This window comes from Lepisosteus platostomus, chromosome 5 (assembly GCF_059453375.1).
Source record: "Lepisosteus platostomus isolate fLepPlt1 chromosome 5, fLepPlt1.hap1, whole genome shotgun sequence".
In the NCBI taxonomy this organism is placed as follows: Eukaryota; Metazoa; Chordata; class Actinopteri; order Semionotiformes; family Lepisosteidae; genus Lepisosteus; species Lepisosteus platostomus.
This window is the reverse complement of record NC_142615.1, coordinates 39,330,500-39,348,090: the sequence shown is the minus strand read 5'-3', so window position 1 is coordinate 39,348,090 and position 17,591 is coordinate 39,330,500. Positions and strand designations below refer to the sequence as shown.

Sequence of the window (17,591 nt, the reverse complement as noted above, 5' to 3'; positions counted from 1 at the left end):
GAAGGGGACGAGTGGAGGACGGCATTCATGACAACCCATGGACATTATGAATATTTGGTCATGCCTTTTGGTTTGGTAAATGCCCCGGCAGTGTTTCAAACCTTTATTAATGATATTTTTTGTGAACTGCTACGAAGGTTTGTCTTGGTATACCTTGATGACATTCTAATTTTCTCTAATACCTTCCAGGATCATGTTCTCCATGTCAGAGAAGTACTCTCCCGGCTCTTAAAGAATAAACTTTATGTCAAACTGGAGAAGTGCACTTTTAATGCTTCTAGGATTCACTTTTTAGGTTACATCATCTCTCCAGAATTGGTGGAAATGGACTCAAGTAAAGTCTCCGCAATTACTGATTGGCCCACACCCAGGAACCTTAAACACATACATCGGTGTTTCTTGGTTTTGCCAACTTCTATAGGAGGTTTATTTGAAACTTCAGCTCGGTGGTTGCTCCCATAACCTGTTTAACTCGCAAAGGACCCAGACAAGGTAAATGGACCCCTCAAGCAGAAGAGGCATTTCAGCACCTGAAACACCTTTTCACTACTGCCCTCATCCTGAAACACCCTGATCCTTCTTTGCCTTTTGTTGTTGAGGTGGACGCTTCTGGCCATGGTGTGGGCGCTGTTCTCTCTCAACGTCATGGAGAAAAACAGATTCTTCACCCTTGCGCCTTCTTTTCTAAGAAGTTATCTCCTGCACAGATGAACTATGATGTTGGTTACCGTGAGCTTCTGGCTATTAAGTTAGCATTGGAGGAATGGAAGCACTGGCTGGAGGGAGCTCATCATCTATCCTTGATATACACAGATCACAAAAACTTGGAGTATTTACTATCGGCCAAACTTCTATGTCCTCGCCAGGCCAGATGGTCCCTCTTTTTCTCCAGATTTAATTTCCTTATCACCTACACTACAGGCTCTAAGAACATCAAAGCTGATGCTCTCTCACGGATCCACGACCCCCCTGAGGCTGAACTGCTTCCTGAACCCATCATCCCTTCTGGTAGATTCCTGGCAGCTGTCAGATGGGACATAGAAGTCATAGTTAGACGCGCCTTGGCTGGACAAACTGTACCTCCTCAGTGCCCTCAGGACAAGTTATTTGTCTCAACCCCAGTCAGATCTTCTGTCTTACAATGGGGATATGATTCCCGCTTCGCCGGACACCCTGGATTCCGACGTACCTTGGATTTAATCTCTAGAGATTTCTGGTGGCCAACCATGGTTAAGGATGTCAAGGAGTATGTCCAAGCCTGCTCTATATGTTCCCGAATTAAGTCTTCTCGGATGAGGGCGGCAGGCCCTCTTCAACCCTTACCTATCCCCGACTGTCCTTGGACCCACCTCTCAGTTGATTTCATTACTGACCTTCCACCAAGCCAAGGATACATGACAGTCATGGTAGTAGTAGATCGTTTCTCTAAATCCGCCCATTTTATTCCCCTACCTTCCTTGCCTTCAGCTAGGGAACTAGCAGACCTGTTCATACTGCATATCTTCCGTCTTCATGGCATCCCTAAAGACATTGTTTCCGATAGGGGCCCCCAGTATATTTCACGATTTTGGAAGGCCTTCTGTAAGTCACTGGGAGCCTCAGTTTCGCTTACTTCAGCTTACCACCCGCAGGTCAATGGTCAATCTGAGCGTATGAATCAAGAACTGCTAACCTACTTAAGGGCATATATCTCATCGACCCAAGATAACTGGGTGTCTTTGCTTCCATGGGCAGAATATGCTCATAATTCTTTGTATACTTCTTCGACCGCCATGTCACCATTCAAGTGTGCCTTAGGTTATCAGCTTCCTCTTTTCCCGGACTCCCCGCCGGACACAGAAGTTCCTTCTGTTCAGGAGTATATCACTAACCTGCAGGACTTCTGGAAGAAGGCTAAAGCCGCCCTTCTTCACACTGCAGCTTGGCAGAAGACCGTGGCGGATCGGCACCGTCGAACCATACCCAGATTTCGACGTGGACAATTTGTCTGGTTGTCTACCCACAACCTTCCTCTAAAGCAACCTTCTGGCAAGCTTACTCCCAGGTTCATCGGTCCTTTTCGTGTCCTCACCCAGGTTACCCCTGTAACTTATCGGCTGGCCTTGCCTCCTACCCTCAGGATTCACCCTACATTCCATGTTTCCCTCCTTAAGCCCTTTCGCAGATCCACTCTGTCTAAACCGCAACAAAAACCCCCACCACCTCGAGTAATTGACGGACTTCCTGCCTACACCGTAAATAAGATCTTAGATTCCCGATGGTCTCGTGGATCCCTGCAATACCTAGTGGATTGGGAAGGCTACGGTCCAGAGGAGCGGACGTGGGTAGCGGAAAGAGATATACTGGATTCAAACCTGATCCGGGATTTCCATCAGAGTTTCCCTAATCGTCCAGCTAGGGCGTCGGGAGCCGCCCATAGAGAGGGGGGTAATGTTACGATCCCTGCCTCTTAGCAACGAAAGAGGCAGAAGAATGCGTAGCCTTAGTTCATAAGTCCACCTATCAGTGTGCGCTTTCACCACCACACCTCCGTCTCATCTGGTATTTAAGCATTAGTCTTTCCCTACCCCCTCGCTCAGTATTGTTTCCCTTTCGAGGTACTTAGTTGCGCTACGCCTTCTACCTCCTCGTACTGTTCTGGTTCCGACTTTGGTTTATCCCCTTTTACTATGTCTTTTGGATTACGGCTCGGCTTCGGTTGCTTTCTCCTAGTTTGGTTCTCTGGCTTCCCCTGGACTCTCGACTCTCTCCTTCGGCTACGGTATTTGGATCACAACTTGTCTCTGTCGGCTCCCGCAAGTGGGTTCACTACTTGGTTTCGGTTTCACTGGCCGAATCCGTAACATTACAAGGAGGACAAACTGGAGTTTTCAAATCAAGACCGAGAATAAATTTGTTTATACGGATCTATCGGTCACAAATTGTAAATGTATTTGTAGATTTACAGCCTTATGATCAAACACTGTCCTTTGGCCTCTTTATTGGTCAATTGTAAAACCTAACAGGAATCATACAGGTGGGGTTGGGGGTTTCAGACAGTTTTCAATATGTTTTCTACACACTGCAGGAAATACAATTCAGAAGGAGAAAAGACACACAGTGACAGGGAGGAGTGATGTCACAGCTCTCAGCAGGACAGGAGCAGCAGCAATGGGAGGATGGAGAAATGACGAAGGATTGGTGCAGGAGTTTTAATTCTCCTCAGTGCTGGAGACTGGAGACTGAAAAATTCAATTTGTTCAACTCAGATCCATTGGTGACATAGTTATATTACCTTATATATCAATGTATATTATACATAACTGGAAGGTCGAGTGTAAACCTGACAGACAGCAGACAGGAGGGGTTTGTCCTGCAGTTGCTCTCAGACAGTGTCTCCTGTCTGTGTTTCTACATCTGGTCTCCACACAGTTAGAAAGACATAGTGACAGTGAGGAGTGTTGACGGGGCTCTCGATCAATGGAGGAGTTTCAATTCTCCTCAGTGCTGGAGACTGGAGAGAGTCTGTTTCTCTTACCTGAACACCTCACTCCAGCATCATAGACATGAGGAATGCTATACTGTTTCACTACAGTTTTACCACAGTCCCTCAGCGCAGACTCTGACCCGCTGCAGGAAACAGCACCCAACAGGACTGATCCAGACCCTGGTCCAAATTGAGCTCATCCTGGTGCTGAAACAGCAGATCCACAGCCCAGCTGTCTGCACACCACTGCAGCATCATCCAGATCCCAGCCAGAGTGACGTACTGTCCCCCACTCTCCACCATGATACACCTCCACTGTCCCCTCACAGGGACTGGCTCCATTCACCAGCCTCACATCAGAACTGCCTGGAGAGAGAGAGATAAATACACATGACTATGACTACAGAGGACTGAGACTTTTTCTTCCTGGGTATTGGGAGCTATAGTCCCTATAGTGGACAGGGGACATAAAAACCGTAGTGACTATGGCTCTCAGAACACAGACATTAACCACTGTGCTCTGAGAGCTGTGATCAGTACATTGGACAGGGATGTGTGATGCCAGAGTTCTAGGACTTTTGTTCCTGGGTTTCTAGAAGCTGTGGTCACTGCAGTGGACAGTGACTGTGGAGTCAGAAGCCTACATCACTGACACATGGTCTGTTGTATCTGTGTCTCAGGTCCTATATGTAAAAACTGTATGATACCACTGGCTGCTGCCTGTTTGTCCATATAAGGTAAGAGATTTAAAGTGAGATTTAATGATGTGTCTCTTTACTCAATGTGTTGTATTTGAAAGTGAGACCTTAGAAAACACAAAATAGAAACAGTACAAAAATGTTCACAAACAGATAAGTGCTTTATAGATTGTGCTTAAATATACCATTAATGAACCATTATCTAGTTAAAATATAACTAGATATTTTTTAGATTAAACATTCATTCACTTTCAGTTTGCAGTATGTACTGTAATGTTGTACCCTTATATAGTACAAATCATTTTTAATACTGATTTTTTACATTCTGATTTTTTTCCACTTAACAAAGTCTTTTCAGCTTATAAATGTCAAGATCTATGTTAATATATGACTCACAGAATGAATTCCATTTAAAACACAGCATATTCCAAATGTATAAGATAAGTTTATTGTATGTTTAAAATATGTTTACCAACCATGTTCTTGTGTTTTTGTCCTGAGACATTCTGGTCCTGATTCTCAACTGATGGTGACAGGCAAATTAAATATTTCACTTGTATAATATTAATTAAATATTCAATTTTCATTATCCGGCTTAAAAACTCGCAATATAATAAAAAATAATACCCAGCATAAAATAACCTCAAAACACAAAATTATTTAGCTATCAGTGAATCATCAGTCAGATACTGTATAAACATTAGTTTCTACATAGTATCCTTTACCTTTACTACAGTACAGCCTCTACGTGTTAAATTATTGTTGTAACACCTCAGTGACTAATAAGACTCCACTTTCTAAAAATAATTGATATTCTGCTTTTTCTGAAGGAGTAAAGAATGCCACCTTTACTATAGTACAGCCTGTCCCTTTTAATGTCTAAACACAGCAAACCTGGTGTACATGGTGTACATCAGACGTTGCGTTTCTTTTCTTTAAACCACATGAGACAAAACCACACAAAACAATTTTCCTGTGAGTCTGGTGTTGAGAGGAAATGGGGCTCCTCTGTGTAAGCTCCTCAGGGCTATAAACCGGCAACCATTAACACATTTCAGAAGAGACAGACGACCCCAGTGATGGAGCTGCAGGAAGAGGCTGTCCTGACGTCTGCTGTCTCTAACACACTAGAGATGAGGAGGTCAGAGCCCCCAGATACACCAGGAGGCTGCTGCAGTTGTGGGGGTGTTAGTGTGAGGAACTGGGACTTTCTGAACGTTCAACAGACTCCATTAACTTTCCGGTCCCCCTGTCTCTCTTAATCAGCTACTGTCTTAAAGTGTTAATGTTCAAAATAAGCTGCTCTCTACACTGTAAAAAAACATAGCTGTACTGTATCTCTTTCATAACCCTCGATCACAAACAATTGTCTTCCTATGTAATATAGCTTCCTCTAAAAAAATACTACAGGTTGAACAAATCCCATAATCCCAAAGGAAATACCTGCAATTAAATCTCACACAGACACAAGACAGGAACCCCAGACTGTCTGAACACACAAAGAGGAATAATGGCAGCAAAATAAATGGTTCTGAAAAACAAGAAGCTGTAAGACCAAACTAGGGGCTCCTGTTTCAGAAATTACTGTATATAACTTAAACTACAATGGTGCTGACTGTGTTTCACTGACAAGACTTTCACTAACAATCTACTTTTCTAGGAGAGTCAGTGCTGTGTAGCAGGACTTGCGTTCTGTACTGGACAGTATTATCACTCTGCCCTGGTGGTATCTGTGTCCAGTAACACCCCATAATACAGACAGGCTTCCTCAGTAATTGACAAGTTTCTGTGATAAAACTATCCCAGTCTCTAGAAATGCTGCAACAATTATCTAAATATGTCAAATAACCCCTGGCACAAACACACTACTTAATAAAAAAGGTAATTAATAGTCTTCTTATTAACACGGTATGCACAGAAAAGTTCCTACAATTAAATTACTCCACTCTACAAAATGACATAACTACTGTATTATCCAACCTTAAAATGTCCTTGGCTCAAAATACTCCAGTCTTTTACAACACATTTACCTCCAGTAATGTCCCAGTCTCTGATAATTCTCTATTTAACAAACATGATATCAATGATACTACACCTGTCTGACATAATTATTCAGGCTAAAGATCTCACCTTAAGTAGAAATACTTTTCTCTTTCATAAGAGTTCTATCTCTAATTAAGCCACAGTCTGTAATAATAAAATGGAATCTCAATAATACCTCAGTCTTTAACACACTTAGCTCTTTACATACTGTACATCTGACAGTAATAATAAAATGGCTGAGTCCCACTTACTGGCTGAGCTGTGCAGCACCAGGACAGCGAGAGAGAAGATGGACAGGCAGCTCTCCATTGTCATCAGGACAGAGCGCAGCTGAGACCCCTGTCTTCACCCCTGAGCCCACAGGGCAAGTGAGCTGCTGCTCCGCACCCCAGTCCCCCAGTAACAACACAGCCCCCCGCCCCGCCAATCACACACAGCACTGCCTTTTCAGACTGACAGCAGGAACTTCTCACACAGCCGGGACGGCCAATCAGACAGGGTCCTTTCAGTCTTCTCCATATATATCAGAGACACATCACTGTTTCCTCTCCCTGAAGACACTCCCAGCAGTGATCCCTGAAGATCAAATATCCATACATGCAAATATGTTGAAAAACACACCTTTTCATGGGGTATACTTACTTTTTCTACAGCACTGCAAATCGGGTTTCCCTTAGTCTACTGCATGTGAAAATTGATCTGACAGAATTTACAACCTCTAGCCTTATTCTCAATATATTCTCTTCCGAGATCCCTTTCTTCTTCAAAAGTTTATTTAGCTATGCTATCTCTGGCAAGTAAGTATAACACTGAGTAGATAGAAGAAACAAAATGAGCAAAGACTTTTATTGCCCTAATTAAATTTTGTACATCACTATGTAGCGGAGAGCTTCCTCTGCGTTGTGTCAAATGAACACCCAGGGACACCAGGTAGAGGTCTGCGATTTTATTTCCTTATAGAACATAAAACACGTGGATGTTCCACACGTTAAATGTCTCTCTTTCTCTCCGGATCGACGTCCACAATGCATCAGAGATTCTCATTATAATTATATTACATAAAATATCTAAATAATAATAGATTATATATATAAAAATGTAATTAATACCATATATCATATCAATGTCAAATAAATTACAATGATTATAATAAATGCATAAATCGCCCCTTTCTTTTTCCATGTTTAATCTATCATCACATATAGTATAACACTGAGTAGATAGAAGAAACAAAATGAGCAAAGACTTTTATTGCCCTAATTAAATTTTGTACATCACTGTGTAGCGGAGAGCTTCCTCTGCGTTGTGTCAAATGAACACCCAGGGACACCAGGTAGAGGTCTGCGATTTTATTTCCTTATAGAACATAAAACACGTGGATGTTCCACACGTTAAATGTCTCTCTTTCCCTCCGCATCGACGTCCACAATGCATCAGAGATTCTCATTATAATTATATTACATAAAATATCTAAATAATAATAGATTATATATATAAAAATGTAATTAATACCATATATCATATCAATGTCAAATAAATTACAATGATTATAATAAATGCATAAATCGCCCCTTTCTTTTTCCATGTTTAATCTATCATCACAGTATACATACTCTCCAAGATATAAGCCAATATCCCGTTACCTTACTCTACAATGCAACTTTTTGTACGTTAACATTTGGTTGATAAAATCGCACACCTAAGATACCAAAGTAAAAAAGAAGAGAGAAAAAAGTTATAACAAAATGGACGAAATACCTTATAGAACATAAACCATGTGGGTGTTACACACACTAAATGTCTCTTAATCTCCTGCTTAGCAAAATATAACACGTGGTTAAATACCGTATACTGCATTACACATTCCACTTATACAATACCACTATTAATTTAACACACAACTGTAACATTCTCAGAAATAATATCACCACATGAATATGTAATAAAGAAAATAAAATAACGCTGGCATACTAACCTGAATGACCACGTGTCGCTAGCACCACACTACACCCCGTTATGGTACGTTAGCATGGCGCAACAGGCCCTCCAGATCAGACATCCTAACTTTTTAATCAAATAAAACATTACTTGCAACCTAACAATGCGGCACATTCTTCATCACGTGGTCACCAATATATTACGCACTACCAGTTATAATTTAAAACAGAAAATCCATTGATTAAAAAAAAGTTGCGGCATCCACAATGCGTCTGAGAAATCACCAGAAAAACGTCACACCTATGACGCCCAGGGTGCATCTTAATTGACGCCCCTCCAACAACAAATCCCAAAGTATGTTGTAAAGCCTATACATAAAACTGGAACTAATTTTGGGGAAGTTCACAAAAACAAAATAAAAAACAACATAAATGATTACATTATATAACCATGGCTCAACACACCTGGCTACAACTGTAATGATGGAGACAGTCATCTACATAACGATAAACATTCTTATGTAAGATTGAATTGTGCTTGCCTTTGCCAAAAGAACATTAAGGTGTTTTTCTTAAATAAAATCCCCAATCACCTGTGTACCATGTTTATACCACATCTTAAAGATTCCCAAGGTTAGTTAATATATGTTCTTTCTTTAATATGAGAATGAAATGAAACCCACAATGACCCACAGTGACTGAGAGGGACAAGCCCAGTTGTAAAAGACCACCACTCTCTACAGGCAGCTGGAAGGATTTCAGCTTTATCACTGATCAAATACACCTGGCAAGTGCCCATCAGTGATAACCCTCCTGGTCAGGCATACGGAGAGCAATGCAGAGGGTATAAAAGACTCAATAATAATAATAAACTTTATTTTATTTAGTGCCTTCAAAGGTGGATTCTCAAAGTGCTTTACAAAATGACAACAACATAACAAATACACAAGACACACACAATGAAAACACACAATGAGAGGAGATGGGGACACTGAAGGTACAGCAGGACTTTCAGCTGAACTGAACTGATTTGGCCCAGAAGGGAAAGAGGGAGAATATGCAAGAGTTCCAAGTCTATTTGGACATTTAGAATTATTGCTGCAATGTTTAGTTTCCACAATTCTCTAAGATTCAGTGAGACATTTAGCCCATGGTAAACGGAATTTAGACCGTTTAACTGGGACATTTGGAAGGGACCCCGTATAATTGAAGCCACCTAGAGAAATGGCCTTAGATTTATGGTAATTCATTTTAACATCTGAAATGGAGCTAAACTCATTCATGACCACTAGGACAGCTTAGACAGGTAAAGACAGAAACAAGAAAACACTGTCCACACAAAGGGAGAAGTTATGTGTCATGTCACCAAGTTTTAAACTTTTTATATCCTCAAGTATTCTAATAGTTTCTGCTGCTAGCTTGGCTGATGATGTTTCTGGGCAAAATGTAATGGTATTTGTCCATGAGTGCTTGTAATTTAAATTACAATTAAATACCAATTACCATGTAATTTAAATTAAATAAATAGAAATGAATCTTCCTACATAAATGGATATACATTTTCCAAAAATCTTTATTTTTTAACAGGTTTCAGTGCTGTAAAAAAAAAGGTTAGATTTAGAAAATACTGGAGTCATTAGCGTGAGCAATACTTTGTGTATCATTTACAAAGATATATATACATATATAAGATATATAAAGATATATATATATACAAAAATATATTGCTTTGATGATGCAGGTTTAACTTGGGAGTTTTCTGAATCTGAAATGCTGTTCAGAACCTGTACAGATTCAGGTGCCAGGGAGTTCTGCTAAGGGGTTAAAGACCTCCATGATCAAGTCATGCCACAATAGACTAAAAATAAATCATCATTCAACTCTAAACTTCTGTGTATTGTACTATCCAGTGTTACTCTCCTGTGTGAATAAGCTGGTGTCTTTTTAAATGGCTTGGCTGACTAAAACTCTTCCCACAGTGACTGCACTTAAATCGTCTCCCTCCTGTGTGAATAAGCTGGTGGGTTTTTAAGTTGTCTACTGTACTAAAACTCTTCCCACACTGACTACAGCTGAGCAGTTTCTCTCCTGTGTGAATTAGTTGGTGTTTTTTTAAGCTGCTTGCCACACTAAAACTCTTCCCACACTCACTACAGGTGAATGGTTTCCCTCCCGTGTGAACAAGCTGGTGGGTTTTTAAATTTCCTGCCTGAATAAAGCTCTTCCCACACTGACTACAGGTGAAAGGTTTTTCTCCTGTGTGAACAAGCTGGTGGGTTTTTAAATTGCCTGCCTGAATAAAGCTTTTCCCACACTGACTGCAGGTGAAACATTTCTCTCCTTTATGAACATGCTGGTGGGTTTTTAAATTTCCTGCCTGAATAAAACTCTTCCCACACTGACTGCAGGTGAAACGTTTCTCTCCTTTGTGAATAAGCTGGTGGGTTTTTAAATTGCCTGCCTGAATAAAACTCTTCCCACACTGACTGCAGGTGAAACATTTCTCTCCTTTGTGAACAAGCTGGTGGGTTTTTAAATTGCCTGCCTGAATAAAACTCTTCCCACACTGACTGCAGGTGAAAGGTTTCTCTCCTTTGTGAATAAGCTGGTGTGTTTTTAAATTGGCTGCCTGAATAAAACCCTTCCCACACTGGCTGCAGAAGAAAGGTTTCTCTCGTGTGTGAACAAGCTGGTGGGTTTTTAAATTGCCTGTCTGAATAAAGCTCTTCCCACACTGACTGCAGGTGAATGGCTTCTCTCCTGTGTGAATTAGTTGGTGTTTTTTTACACTGCCTGCCTCTGTAAAGCTCTTCCCACAGTGATGGCAGGTGAATGGTTTCTCTCCTGTGTGAATTCGTAAGTGGGTTTTTAAATGAGGTACATCAGTCTGCTGCTCTGCAGGGTCAATCAACTGAGGATCCACATCCTGCTTTTTAAGATTAAATGCATACAGTTGTTTTTTGTGATTTTGTACAGAGTCACAGTCCAGTTCGTTACAACCTTGTCTAATATTGTTAGTATCTAGATTATTAATCTTCTTTGTAAAGTCCTCAGATACTAAGAGCCCAGGTGTCTCACTCTCAGACTCCATTTTCATCATGGGCACAGAGTCCAGAACCTCAACAATCTGTCTGCTCTCTGTGTGCTGCTCACTGAGTTTCTCTTTCCCTTCTGCAGCAGTGAGCTCTGTCTCCTGCATCAGACAGGAGCCCCACTCCTCACTGTGCTGCTGTTCAAGAGGAGCCCTTTCCCCAGCGTCAGGGAGACCACTGGCCTCTGAGCCTGAAAACACAGGAGAAGAGAATAAAACCTTTAACGTGATCTTAGAGGAGAATTCAAAAGGAAATAATATTCATGCATAAGAGGCAAAAAATAATAATTTTTAGATAGCAAGGAAATATCATCAATAACCTTATCTAAATGAAATTGTCAAAGCTCATTTTCAAACTAGATATACACCAAATAGTCAAACACACTCGAGTTGCCTGAACACAGATAACGTGAAAAGGAACTGAAAATAATAAAATCATGACACTCAAAAGAAATAAATTTAATCCTAGTCTCTGTCCAAGTGAGGTTCTGAATCCAACTATAACAAAAGGAAATGTTCAGCCACAGAGATCAGAAAAGCATGAACTGCAGATGCAGAACAAGACTTGTTCTCCTAAAAATGAAAGGGATTTTATAGCATCTAGATAGACCAGCACAGAGCACTTGTCACACCAATATTCACAAACTGACTGGATGCTACAGTTCACTGACACTGCACTGAGACACAGACACACTGACTGCACACTACAGTACATTAACACTATAATCAGAGAGAGGGGTTAACACAGACAGACTGACTGGACACTCCAATACATTAACAGTGCACTGAGAGAGAGAGGGATTAATACAGACACACTGACTGAACACTCCAGTACATTAACACTGCACTGAGAGAGAGGGGGGTTAATACAGACACACTGACTGAACACTCCAGTACATTGACATTGCGCAGAAAGAGGAGAATATAGACACAGTGATCCTGAAAATGTTAATATGGCCACTTACATTTATATTATTATATATGTTCAAGAAGTTAGCTGCATCAGCATGTGCAGGTTGCAAAGGAACAAGTAAAGGTTTATTCGTTGATGAAAAGAGAAGAAAAGAAACACAATAGAAACATTTTCTTCTGTTTCTTCTCTTTCTTCTCTTTTCACCATGTAACAAACCTTTACTTGTTCTTATAATTATATATTACATATATAAATAATACATGAGATGTGTGTATTTATATGTACAGACATATAATACAAATACAATAATTTTGGTAATGACGCTAAATTATAGTAAGTGATTCAGTTATACAATTATTGTGTCTTTACTTACTTTAACCTTCAGATTTACAGCAGACCAAAGAACTAAAAATATTGCTTTACATTATATTTTCACTAAATTTACAAATACAAACTAACTGTGTCTAAATGACGTGATTGTAGCCCTGTTACTATATCAAGGATGTTTTAAGCACCATAACCAAACAACAACAATTCAGTTTGCAGTAAAGAATCTCGTTGCTACTGTACATCACACAGTATTTTCCACTTCACTCTGCATCTCTCCACTATACTCTCACCAGTGAGGAAGTTAAAGACACTGTTTTTAAACACACAGACACTGACTTCATACAAGTCATCACACTGACCTGACAGCTCCAGTTTCGTGTCCATTTCTTCTTTTATTTCTGCAGGGACTTCACAGTGAAGCGTGTGTCCAACACGATCTGTCTGTCCCTGATCTCCTCCTCCTCCCGACTCCTTCTCCCACAGCTGCAGTCTCCACTTCAGGCTCTCGTTTTCCTTCTTCAGCTGCGCCATTTCACTCCCGAAACTCTCTTCCACAAACTGTGTGATTTTAACCATCCTGTTTCGAAAAACTTCAGAAACTTCGTCCACGATCGATTTAAGCGAAACCTCCATGAAGGAGTGAAGCTCTGTCTCCAGTGTGAAGAACACATTAGCCATCTTTCTAAAGATTCGATCCGAAACAGAGGCAGAAGTTATACGTTCGGGGTCTCTACAAATCTACAGATAAACAGGGTCGTTTCTTCAGGAGATGAAAAGTTATTTTTAAATAAAATAACCGTCTTTATTATTCATCCAAACTAACCGATTAAATTACTGCCACGTGGGTTAAATATCTGCACAGCCGCGATTCGTGATGACGTCATACACTAGCGCTGCAGCGGCTTCAAAACAGCCGAGGAGCGGAGCGGAGAAAGGAGATTCGGCAATTTGATATAAACTTCACTGCAGCTGCTACCACCAGCTACTCGGGAGGTCTGAATCGCCATCGAGCTGCACTCTTCGTGTTGAACCGTGCGATTGCAAATTTATTTCAGCTTTATACAGTACCTTCAAGGACATATGTACAATATTTTCACTGTAGCTGTTTAATGTAGGTAAGTAATATGTTTATTTTGAATATGCCTTTTTTCTGCAAGCTTTTGTTCAAAACATGTTTAATACGTTTAAAATATTTTTAAATCGAAGTATCGAAGAGTATATGTAAGAGTTTCAGATATACGCATCAGCTAATCCTTTTTGTTTTGTGTTACACAATCAACACAGAAATGCAAATATTAATGTAGCCCGGGAAAGCACGCACTGTACTACAATAAACTTAAATGGGGATTCTTTTTATTCTGGATCTGCATGAAATCATAAAAATGATTGGTTGTATTATTTTCTGTTACAGAATTTAGATTGGATGCAGTATAACCTTTAACCCGAAAAATTCACATAGATATACATGGAGATATACACACACCAGGATGCACAAAGTGCTACTAAAATAACAAAGACAAAAAAAAATACGGTAGTGGCAATTTCCCTAAGGAAAGAAATACTCCACATTAGTCTGAATGCCACATTCTTCATTGGTCCCATTACATCACAGATATATAAAAACAAAACTACTCACTCTAATCTCGTCTAATCCAAGACACACAGAATATCACAGTCTTCTTTTAACACGCTCTCTGCATTCACATCACACGGAGCCACACACCAAGCTCAGCTTTACTATGTTTATTTTTAAAGATTTTTTTTATTAAATGTATAAAAAGTTTACAAATACAATCAGAGGATCAAATTATGTACAAGATAACAAACACAAACAGAAAAATAAGCAGTTAACCGCCAGAGGTAATAAGTAAGTTATATGATTAAATTGTATTTTTAACATATATCATATGTTTTCCGTGCTTTATTATTTCTCACATTTTTAATAGAATTTAAATAGAACTTTACGATGTTCACTTCCACAATTACTGGCGCACTGACGTCACTCATACATGCGTGTCTTGAAGCAACAGCTACCAATTTCAGTGTCAGATTTCAAATATCCACTCCGTAACCACCCGGTTACATTAAAAATAATTGTCTCCTGAAGAAATAGAACAACTATTTATAAAATAGCAAGAACATTAAGTACAAAATTAAAAGTATACTTTTCAGATATGCTATTATAAATTTGGTTAGTGGCACCATTGCTAAACAAAGAGGGTAGGTTGTTGAATTGCCCTGAGTTCTTGGACAGATTCCAGATTCCAGTTACCCCTTGGGAATATGCCATAGTCCCTGATGTTATCCATGAGAAAGTGACTCTGTCAGTACTGCCTTTCCTGATTTTACTGTAAATCTGGTCATGGATGGTGTGGAAATAAAAGACAGAAAATGCAATAACAACCACATCTGTCTACCTTCTGCTTCATTCCTTCCTGTATATCCTTCTGGAGTTCAGTATGTGAAAATATTCATTTCAGATAGTTTTATACCAACCTTGATAGATATTGCCTAAGAAACAAGATTAAAGAAATAACTTTTTAATACTGTGGGTCCTGTCCTTCACTTTGTTTCCACTGAAGAGGTTGGTCTGGTCTCCAGGTTACCAATAATAAGCTCAGGCAGTGCTCCTCAGTAAAGCAGTGTTTGTTTGTATCGCTTATGTGGGGCAGCACGCCAGTTTGATGACACACACTTGGCTTTTTTTCTTCTTCATTTAAGCAAATATCAAAATCTCCAGTCTAGTGTTGCTGTAAGCCATGTTCATTGCAGGGTTGTTGCAATCAAAACATAAATTTACTAACCATATACCTGTATGATCATGGCAAGATGCTGAGACATACATGTGGCTTGGCATACCTGCATGGACATGTCTGTGATCTCAACGTGTGCCAGGGATCTGAAAAGTCCTGATGTTGTACATCAAGTAAGTCACAGTAAATAGACTCTGCAGTGCTCTGGGTGCCAGCTAGCTCTCTAACAAGCAAACTATAAAGACTATGCTTACTTTATGTAGAGTGTGGCTATACTCCCTTAGGGTCTAGTGATTAGCAATCAGATGTTTTTATCCAAGTAGCCCGGGTTCAATTCCCAATATGGGAATGTGGCTATATAAACTTTTTGTTTACAAAATATGAGCTCAATACAGAAACAAGGTTCATAAAATAAGAATGGCAAACATGTGATTAAATATTTTTCTAATTATTTTATTACGAAGTAGTGCAGTCCTGCAATAGAATATTAATAAAGGGTTTGATGCATTATGACAAATTATTCTGAATGGCAAGATTTGCTCCCATATGGCCTAGTGATTAGCAAACTGTAGTGTACCATGGAACTGAACATTATCTGTACCTCCCCATTTCCAGGGGATATGTGTTTGGGGGGGTTACGTTATGTGGCTCCTAGGAAAGTAGTTTAAGTTAGTTCAGTTAGATGTTCATTGGAAGCTACACTATGCTGTTCAATAATGCTAGCGTTCAACATAATCCTTGAGTGGCTCTGCGTTTTGAGGTAGATATAATAATTGTGATGATATATCAATCTAATAGAATTTAATAAATGTATAACAATTATTATACCAATAAAACAATCTAGTAACTTCTGCCATAGGTTGTCAGATAAGTATTTTATTTTCTATTTATATTTAATTGACTGAGTTCATATAGTTATATATTAAAAAAGCATAATGCGTCATACCATGAATCCGCTCACTATAACGCCAACTAAGCAAACCAACTTTTGCAATCCTCTTTCTCACCATCAACCGTTACACCTCTCTGTAGAGGGAAAAGTCCACTGAAAATGCAATTCAGTCACTCAGAGCTACTAATTCCAACCTCTCATTTTAATTAACATTGAAAGAAATATCAAGCAGATGATTTTGGCAAAAGAGAAGGAGATCTTCGGGCCCATACAGGGAACAGACCCATACATTGGTGTTACCAACTGAGCTAACCAGCCACATGGAAGAAGTTCTCTTTGTGCGGCGTAAAATTTAATTTAGAGAAGTTTCTTTTTTCTAACTTGAATAAAAAAGCCTCGCAATTAAGTGTCCTGGCTTTCTGGGAGTGGACAAAAGAGTCTGAGTCGCTGATTTTCTGTCTCAGTCCTCCTTGGAAGAGGAAGGGAGTATGAACATCATGCCCGAGTCGGTTATTGCAGCTTACTATCGCAGGAGAACAGTTCATCACAAGCATGTCAGTCTACATAATGAGGGGGAATAGAGCAGCCTCTGTGATGTAGTATTGAGTGACACTGTTGGAAAATAAACCTTGTGGATTTCCATGTTGTCTTCCTCTTGTGTTAGTGTCACCCAATTCCCTAAATTGTGCTTTGGTGATTATTCAGGCTATAGAATACAGTACAATATTCTGTCAGTATTATAGAATTCACATCATTAGAGAAGCTAAGACACATTTTATTGTTATTTTGCTTATATGTAGAAATGTGTCCTGTACATAATTACTTGTTAGTTTTAGAAAATTCCCTTTTTCCCTAAAAGCAGGCTTCCTAACATCTTCAGCAGACAAAAGGTTAAATTAACTCTTAAAGGTCCAGAGTAAAAGTATATAGAATATTGTTTTACACACCCTCTTCCTGTTTTGGAAGTATACTTATTTTACAGGTGGCCCAGTGGTTAACACTGCTACCTTGCAGTGATGGAGTTCTGTGATTATTTTCTGATATGCTGTGCTATCCTTGTGGAGCTTGTATGTTGTCCCCATGTTTGCATGAGTTTCCTCCAGGTGCTCCAGTTTCCTCCTACACTCCAAAAACATTCTGATGGCATTTTAGGAAACAAGTTTAAAAAGGCCTTTTCTTTCATGATCATGAGTTTTGTAATGTCAGTTTGTCACACCTCTTTAAGTTTCCTTTTCTGCTGGGGTGATATTATCATTGTGAGTGGCCAGGAGCTACTTAATTTGTGATAGTCTTAATATGAAACATTAGAAAGCACATACCAAAAATGGTTCTAAAAAGTTTATTGCAAAACAAAACTTTAATGTATAAACATTTGCTCAGAGCTGCTCTAAGGCTGTGTGACTCTGTTGGTGAAGCTCTTCTGTGTCTAGACCTGCAGGAGGAGCTTCTCCCAGACAGCCCTGTCAGT

At 39.7% G+C, this 17,591-nt stretch overlaps 1 protein-coding gene across 1 annotated transcript; it reads right to left on the bottom strand.

Moving 5' to 3' along the window:
* Positions 1 to 9,797: 9,797 nt before the first annotated feature.
* Positions 9,798 to 12,862, bottom strand: LOC148666354 (uncharacterized). Its single transcript, XM_088632914.1, has 3 exons — positions 12,838 to 12,862; positions 11,145 to 11,426; positions 9,798 to 10,853 (listed from the first exon to the last, which is right to left on the bottom strand). Exons 1-3 carry the CDS (start codon positions 12,860 to 12,862, stop codon positions 10,057 to 10,059), a joined length of 1,104 nt encoding a protein of 367 aa, XP_088489040.1. The 3' UTR covers positions 9,798 to 10,056.
* Between the last annotated feature and the right edge of the window lie 4,729 nt (positions 12,863 to 17,591).